The following is an 8,934-nucleotide window of genomic DNA, read 5'->3' on the forward strand; positions in this document are numbered from 1 at the left end:
AGAAACAAGGAAAGAAAAAATTGATGTGAAAAGTGATGAAGGCATATTCCTAGGATACTGCAACAAAAGGAAAGCATATAAATGTTTGAATCTTGCTACTCACAAGGTTATAGAAAGTGCACATGTAAAAATTGATGAGTTTGCAAAAAAGAGTGAAGAACAAATCAACAAATAACTTGGAAACTACATAAATTTTGTCTACTATGAACTTGATACTTTACCTGAAATTCAAACAAATGCAATTGGAAATCAATAGTCTTCACAACCCAAGTCCCCTAAATCTCTAGTTCAAATCCAAATTGCAACCAATGCAACTTGAGTCATAGTTTAAGGGAGCCAAGTCTTAGTTAGAAGGATCCGAGTTTCAGACAATGGAACCTGAGTCATAGTCTAAAGGACCCAAGTTACAAATAATGGGACCCGAGCATGATTCTGAAGATCATTTTGAGCATGGTGAACTGAGTGAATCAAGTCCAAAATCCAAAAAGAAGGAACTTGTACTTTCTAGATATGTCAGAAGGCATCATGCACCTGAGAAAAACATTGGTCAAAAGGAACAATGACAAGGAACAAACTAAAAGGTACATGTTTGCTTACTGAGTTTCAACCTAGAACTATTAAAGATGCATTAGACAATGAAAGTTGGATTGAGGCAATGAATGAAGAGATTGAACAAATTGAAAGGAAGAAAACTTGGACTCTTGTTCCTAGACCCAAGGACAAAAATGTAATTGGCACAAAATGGGTATTCAGAAATAAGTTGAATGAAAATGGAGAAGTATCAAGGAACAAGGCAAGGATAATATGCAAAGGTTATGCTCAAGAAGAAGGTATTGATTATCGAGAAACATTTGCCCCTATTGCAAGACTAGAAGGTGTTAGAACACTACTTGCTTATGTTGCACATAAAGGATTCAAAGTATATCAGATGGATGTAAAGTCAACTTTCTTAAATGGAATCCTAGAAGAAGAAGTCTACATTGAGCAACTAGAAGGTTTCATAGATCCTAACAAAAGGAATATGGTTTATAGATTACACAAAGCTTTATATGGTCTCAAACAAGCCCCCAAAGCCTGGTATGAAAGATTGCATAGTTATTTGGTAAAAATTGGCTTTCAAAGGACAAATGACAACATCAATCTATACATCAAGGAAAGAGCAGAAAAGAAGATATCGTTGGCATAAATTTTTGTAGATGATATATTATTCACTAGACATGATGATCTATGCAAATAATTTTCCAAGGAAATGAGTAAAGAATTTGAAATGTCAATGTATGGAGAGATTAAATTCTTTGTTGGCATGCAAATTCAACACAAGAAGGATGACATCTACATTACTCAATCAAAGTACATCAAGGAGATATTGAGGAAATTTGGAATGGAGGATTCTAGACCAATTGGAACACCTATGTCTTTTGGACATAAGCTTTCAAAAAATGATTATTCCAAAGAGGTAGATCAGACTACATATAGATCAATGATTGGAAAACTTCAATATGTAGTACACACAAGACCTAATATTGCATTAGCAGTTGGTATAGTGGCAAGATTTTCTGCTAATCCAAAGGAGAATCATATGATGGCAATAAAAAGAATTATGAGGTATCTAAAAGGTATTGACGACTATGGTTTGTGGTATAAGAAGGGAGACAACCTTGTATTAAAAACCTTCACTGATGTTGATTGGACAGGAAGTATTGATGACAAGAAAAACACTAGTAGTGGAGCATTCTTTCTTGGAAAGAAGATAGTGTCTTGGACAAGCAAGAAACAAAATTGCATCTCTTATTTTGCAACAGAAGTAGAATATGTTGTAGCAACAATCAATTGTTCCAACATCATTTGATTCAAACAACCTCATGGGAGGTATGAAGGAACAAATCAACAATCTAGTAGTTATCTTCTATGATAACACCAGTGTAATTAACATATCCAAGAATCCAGTGATGCATACCAAGACAAAGCACATTGTAATAAAATATCATTTTCTAAGAGAATTAGTGAAAGAATAAGAGGTGAGCTTGGAATATGTGAATATAAAACAACAAATTGTAGACATATTCACCGAACCATTACCTAAGGATGCATTTGTGGATCTAAGAGGTAAGATAGGGGTCATTCCCCTATCTAAAGCTCACTAAACAAAGATTAGTGATGTGTCAACCAAGCATTTGAAGATTAGTCAAGTTGATGTAATATTATTAGAATAGATTGCATATGAATCAATACATCAGGTACATGGAAAATCCATTGAATGTTGTCTTTGGCATGAGATGTTAAAGAGGGAGAGTTTGCTATCATATTAATAAAATTTTGTATCAGTAAGTTAGAGGGAGAGATTGGAGTCAGAGAAGTTAGGGAAAATCATTTCAGATTGAGAGATTGATGTTAGAGGGAGTTCTCACTGATAGAGGGAGTTCTCATGGATGAGAATAAGAATCAAACTAAGGATATTATCCTTCCCTCAATTTTTGCTCTAAAAGTTTCATTGTACTATGACATGTTGTATTGCCATTAATGCCACAAAGGGATATTGTTGAAAAAAAGTATTCAATTATATGTTGTCTTTGATGTTACACAAAATGTCAAGCCTTTACCAAGCAATCAGTGATAGCTGAGCTCACTCGGGCATTGAAGACAATTTTTTGTATGTGTCGAGCATCCAATTATAACCAAGTTCAGAGACAATATTGACTGAGCATAGTTGGTTAATGAAGCCAAGTCAGTATTAATCAAGTTCAGTTGGTTATCAAAGGAAAGTCAACATGAAGTTAGTATTGACTAAGTTGGGTTGGTTAACCACAAAACTCCTATTCTAACCGAGTTGGTTGGTGAACGAAGGGATCCTTTGTGTTAACCAAGCACTCAATTTTGTATTAGCCAATTGTCAGCATATTAAATCCAATAAATTTATTGGTTAATACAAGACGACTTAAGGGATGATAATTGTTTGATTAAAAGAGTATTCAAGTTGACTTGACAAGATGAATAATATAAATGAAAGGTCAAGTTGAGGATTGAAATGTGGAATTGAAGAATATGAATTAAGGAAGCGAATTGGAAGGATATCTGTAAGAGGACAGAGTATCTAAGTTGACTGAGCTACAAAGAACATTCTGATCAAGGAGGATCAAGTAATCAAGCTAGAACAAAGATTTGAATCAACAATGATCATTGCATAAGCAATCAGGTCAAGTCATTGTTACTTTCTAATAATTGTAGTAGTGAATCAAATCTTCTAATAGAGTTAGCCTAATAGCTATTTAGCAAATCCTCTAACAAGGTGGCATTTCTAGAGTGAAGTGTCTGAAGACCTCTAACAAGGCCACTCCTAATAGCGTGAAATAAATCCTCTAATAGGGTCACAATTAACAATGTGTTTTGTAACCTTTAATAGGGTTGGCTCCTAATAGGACTCACTTCAGAAGAGTGAAAAACAATAACTAGTTGCAATTGGTGGTTTTCCCAAATTTGGTTTCCACGTTAAATCTTGGTGTCTCTTGTGTTCATGATATTTCCTTTATGCTTCTGCAACTAAGTTAATAAAGGCTAATCACATTAAATATCTTAAGATCTAATCATCTTTGTGTTAACCAAGTAACAACAGAATATTCAGTGTTAACCGAGTTTTAGTAAGGATTTGGTTTAAAGTTGTATTGACATCTTAAGGGACTTGGATTTTTTTTTGTGGTAACTGATTCACCCCTCCCCTCTTAGTTACTCATTTGCATTTCCAACATCTACCCCAGAGGATACCCAACTGAAGGAGTCACCACTCTATTATCTACAGATATGTTGCCGTGTAGATAGGCGTAGTTGTGGATATGATGTATAATTTGCCATAGATCTTCTCATGTGGATCCACACTGATTGAGCGCAAGCAAAATACTCGAGTTGATGTTGTAGGTTTTGGCAAAGAATCCAAGACATAGTAATCATTACTGGACTGGTGTGATTATTATTTTTATCCTAAAGTTCTAATCTTCCTTTGATTAAAATGACACTACTACTTGCTGCCCCAATTTTAATGGATAAGAGTGCAAATCATTTTTATTAATTGGATTTTGTATAAACTTTGCATGCAGTGTAGGCAGAGCAGATCGTATTAACTCCATAGACAGAGCTAGATGTTTCTTATCCTCCAACTTCAACTTTTCACTAGCTGTTTAATATGCACATTCAAAGAAGTCTTGAGTTTGAAGATAAAGATAGCGAACACAATGTGGGATATTAATTTGATGCCAATTATCTTTCTTCAAATGGATTCGCATGCAAATTGCTTAATTAGTTCTTAAGCAGGTTGCTTCCTCTAACAAAATATTTGCACGCAGATCGCTAATCTTTATTGGGTATAATGATCACATTTGTTGTAGGCAAATAGAGCTTCCATATGCATTATAAGAATTTAGAATGCGTTTAACTAATCAATATAAAATAGGTACTTTTTATTAATATTTAAATTGGTCAAATAAAATCAAAGAGTTCTCAAGTAATGATAAAATAAAATAACTCTTAAATAAACAAAAATTTTAAAATAAAAAATAAAAATAAATTCATAAATATTACAAATAAAATTAAATATTTTAAATACATAAAAATATTGAAAATATTTCAAAATAAATCTATTAAGATAAGTATCTAATAGATATAAAAGGAGTCTTCACATTAATATAAATATATAAATAAACAATATAAAGAGAGATAAATGTAGATTCTAGAATAAAAAGGAATCGAATTCAAATGAAAAACATTATCATTCCCCAACCCAAAATAAAATAGAATAAAGAAAAGCTTGGAACTTAAGAAGGTAATGAGTAGAGTGGATTATATAATTGTGGCGGAGACAAATTATAAATGAAATTCCAATCCAAGTATAAATGGAAATCGGATGGTAGAATTTGAAAGACCGTTTCGGATGCCTTCCTTTCTTCGCGCTGTAATACTTATTCTCCAAATTCAACTGGCTCCGTCCACGTGTAAGTAAAACTTGTGAGGCAAATCATAGCTCGACACCCAGTCCAGAGCCTTCTATATATAAGCCTCGCTTATTCGACGGTCTAGGATTCATTGCGATTGCTGACAGTTGGCTACTATCAGTAATATGTTCAAGGATATAGCTAGGGTTTTAGGCGCCCTGCAACGTTTTTAAACGACTTTCTGTTGTAACAAACCACAGAATTGGTGTTTGCGAGTCATTCGGAGTGAAATTTCTCTCTGGTTTGGATTTGCAAATATTTTGTTCAAGTAAGTAGCTTTACTGGATCATCAATTCAGGATGGGATGGGATTTACGCTTTTGTTGTTTGGAATTTTAATTAAGTGTGCTTTAATTTACAGATAAGTGTCTGAGGTTTTTTTATTGGACTTTGAGATATGGGTGGTCGAAGGAGATACAAAGGAGTGGAAGGTGGTCGACGGTGTACACCGTCGTATCTTCCGAATAAGGATATTGTGGATCTCTCGCGTACCCGAAAAACGACAGGTACAGATAATTAAATTCTTATATTTTGTAGTTTTGTTGATTTTCGATGTTCATTTGTTCAATCTGTTATTTTCTGATGTTGCATAGGTAGCGTATTTGGTAAGTTTGATATTTTGATTTGATGGCTTTCTGACACCGCCTCTTGAGCGCTGCACCCTGATATGGGTCATTATATACGCAACTATTGGGTACAGGGTTCGGCAGTATAAAACGCCGTCACGTTTGAGATTGTGAGCTTTGAGCTTTTATTTATCGGATTTCTTGTATCTCAAAATCCTAAGGTGAATTGAAATGATTATTGGGTGTCGCTCATCTCACTATATTTTGGCATCTGTAATATGAATTTAAAGCCGCGCTTTTTTATTTTTGTTTCTATTTAATGTTTTCTTATTTGCTTATTGAAAATATATTGGAATTATAGTTTTTGTTGCATGAATATGTGTTATTTGGTGACTTTGTTCTGATCAGTATGTTGCGAGGGATAATCGACACTTGAATCATTCTAACCCTCATATGTTCATAATATTGTTATTTAAAGCAGAGTTGAAATTGGGGAATGAGGACTTTTCTGCTTTGAATGCTGATATTTTTGCCCTTGCTTAATCGGTTTGAGAAATAATAGTGTTTTGAATCGGATATTACGAGTTTAATAAAGGGCGTACTATATTAATGAGTGAAGTGGCTCTGTTTGGTATGCTTAAAACTAGGGTTTATAGGATATAGGCGTCTTCCACTGGCACGTGTAGTGTGGGATGTGTTTGCTTAAATTTGTGCCAACAATTGTTCTAATGTTTAGGGCGAGCACAGTCAGAGGCAATAGCAGATGCAAATTGCTCTATGATGGAAAAGTATTTTAAGTAAATTATCTATTGATGTTGAAGTGGGTTGAAACCAAATTCTCTTAGGGCTTTTTGCTACTGATAGTGAGATCTGTTTTAACGCGCGTTTTATGTATTGTCTAACTAGCGTATGAATGTTTCCAGCCGTTTGGATACCAGCTGTACCTTTGTGGGAAAAGGAATTTTGTGAGCAAGCTATTGGTCTTTCATGGAAAGAATTTTGTGAGGCCAAGAAAAACACAATTTACTTTCCAGAAATAGAAAAGTGGAACGATTTAGCGGCAGCAGAAGCATTTCATCTTGCGAAGAGGAGGTATATGGTAAAGACTAGCGCAGCTCCTTTTGACATACCTGAACTTGACCCCAATTTATACATTGATATAGTAGATTGGAATGCACCTGCCATGGGAGATATTGACTGGCCAGAGGGACATGGTTCTGAGTCAGAAAATGAAGAAAATTGTGCGAATGGAAGCCAAGAGACTGGAAATTTTCCAGATTTGTATCAAGAGATAACAGCATGTGAAAAAGAGAGGTATAGAAAAGAAAAAGGTCAATGGAAGGAAAGGCCTTTTGGATATGGGCGTGTCTACTTTCCCGAGATTCATGAAGCACGCACGGTTATCTGTAAGGTTGTTGACCTGTATACCGCTGAGCCTCCATTACCTGATCACTGGTTGGTGGATTTGTGGTCAAAAAGTTTAAGGTCAGGTGAGAAGAATTCGGTTTCCGGCTCTTTCGTTTGTAATAGTAATGAAAACATCTTTGGCATAAGTGCAATGCAATCAGGCTGGACTGAAGATGACAATGAAGTGAAAACAAATTCAGCCGGGCATAACATAGAGCTGAAGAATGGAATTATGGAAAACAGAGCATGTCAGTTTGTAGAAGCTTCAGATAAGGAAAAGTGGGGAAATACAACAAAAACAGGCTTAAATGAAAATAATATGAAAGCAGTATTTTACCCAAAGGTCCATCCAATGGAGCCGAAAAATGCAGCAATGCCACATTCAGTCAAGAATAAGTTTGAAGCCTCTGGATGGGGTGTCGAGTTTGAGCAAGAGCAGGAAGTAGCACGTGATCTAGCCGTTCCTCCTCTGGTTTGTAATAAGAATCAAAAGAAAAAATGGGAAAATACAATAAAAACAGGTTCAAATGAAATTGGAGTAAAATGTTATCGAAAAGTCCACATCTTGGAACAGAAGAATGAAATTGTGACAACAAAGGATCAGTTTGATGCCTCTGGATGGGGTCCAGAATTTGAGCATGAAAAGGAAAACGAGTGGTTGGGAAATTTCCCACATCATGAATACAATGTGGACGCCTCTAAAATTTTCATTCCTACAGCCAGCAAGGTTTCTGGTGACTGCAGATACCGAGATGAAAATGAATGTAATTATCAACTAGGTGATTGCCAATACCAAAACCACTGGGAGCCATTTTCACAGTTTTCTAGAAGCAACCGGAGATTTCAAACCACCAAAAACGTTAACGGTGGACAATTTTTTCTCAATCCAAATCATAATGTAGAGTTAAATCCCGCATCTGCTTGCAATCGAGGTGTGTGCCATTCTTCTATTCAACTCATTAAATTTATGTGCATATCATTTAGAATATTTCTTTTTTTCTGAGCAAAATGTACTAATGTGTTTTTATCGACAATATTCAGGTTATTTTAAGGAATATCACCCAGCACCCAGCAGTCATGATTTTCAGAAGAATGACGAGTACTGGAGGCAAAATAAGGTCTGGTGAGATGGACTTGGAAATAGTTTGCATATTAGTGATACCTCTTAAGTGGCATGCTGTTGTATGCTTGAGAAAGTTCTTAATGATGATCACGCAATTGGCATATTGGTGGGGAAGGCAGAGATATATTTGGTAGCAATTGTCTGATCATGGGTCATGAAAATATTTGTATATCATATTGAAATCGACAAAGTGAACTTTTTTTCCTAGTGATTATCTGTCAATAATCGCATTTTTCAATCCCACAATATAATGTATTCTGAACTTGATGCATATTTTTGGTTAAGTGGAGAGCGTGCTGTTTAATTCAGAATTACAGCCTGCAGTCCTATTGCGACAGGATATTCATTGTGTGTAATTAGTTACAACATTACAAATTTACTCAACATGAGATTGAGTCTTGTATACATCAAAATTCAACATTCTTTATAAGTTATTGCCGTAATTCTGTGTCACTTCTCTTTTAGTTGAATTTCATGCCTGCCTCAAAAGCACAAGCTGGATTAAAATATAGTAATTGAAGATTTTAGAACCATTACTAAGAATTTGCTTGCTTCACAATTTTGATCCATTAGCAAGATTTCTTTTTTGGTCAACAAATTGTAGAGGTGGATGCTACTCCAATATTTTCTTTTCTCGTTCCTATTATCTTAGTTTGGGAACAAGGAACAGATGCCTACAGATCCGAGATTTGGAATTATCATGTCTGTTGAGTTGTGGTTAAAATTTGAAACATTAGAGACACAATGAATTGACGTGGGAGTTTTAAATTCAGTATACAACAGAACATGTTTTTTTTGAATGCTGTATCTGCATTGGATCCATTGCTTTTTCTTAAACAGGATGGCGAGTAGTAGTGTGG

The 8,934-nt window shown here is 35.0% G+C and overlaps 1 protein-coding gene across 1 annotated transcript; it reads left to right on the forward strand.

The window, feature by feature from the left end:
• The first annotated feature begins 5,069 nt into the window (after window positions 1-5,069).
• Window positions 5,070-8,527, forward strand: LOC149535257 (uncharacterized). Its single transcript, XM_089803478.1, has 4 exons — window positions 5,070-5,247; window positions 5,340-5,484; window positions 6,468-7,883; window positions 7,993-8,527. The coding sequence occupies exons 2-4, from the start codon at window positions 5,376-5,378 to the stop codon at window positions 8,076-8,078; spliced, it is 1,611 nt and encodes a 536-aa protein (XP_089659604.1). The 5' UTR covers window positions 5,070-5,247; window positions 5,340-5,375; the 3' UTR covers window positions 8,079-8,527.
• The last annotated feature ends 407 nt before the right edge of the window (window positions 8,528-8,934 follow it).

This window comes from Cupressus sempervirens, chromosome 10 (assembly GCF_028749045.1).
Source record: "Cupressus sempervirens isolate cs-2001-9-10 chromosome 10, ASM2874904v1, whole genome shotgun sequence".
Taxonomy (NCBI): domain Eukaryota; kingdom Viridiplantae; phylum Streptophyta; class Pinopsida; order Cupressales; family Cupressaceae; genus Cupressus; species Cupressus sempervirens.

What these genes read in the sequence shown, in the direction of transcription:
- LOC149535257 (XM_089803478.1), top strand. Translation starts at nt 5,376, where the DNA reads ATGGGTGGTCGAAGGAGATACAAAGGAGTGGAAGGTGGTCGACGGTGT. An exon ending in GCGTACCCGAAAAACGACAG is followed by an intron (nt 5,485 to 6,467) that starts GTACAGATAATT and finishes GAATGTTTCCAG; the next exon opens with CCGTTTGGATACCAGCTGTA. An exon ending in CGCATCTGCTTGCAATCGAG is followed by an intron (nt 7,884 to 7,992) that starts GTGTGTGCCATT and finishes GACAATATTCAG; the next exon opens with GTTATTTTAAGGAATATCAC.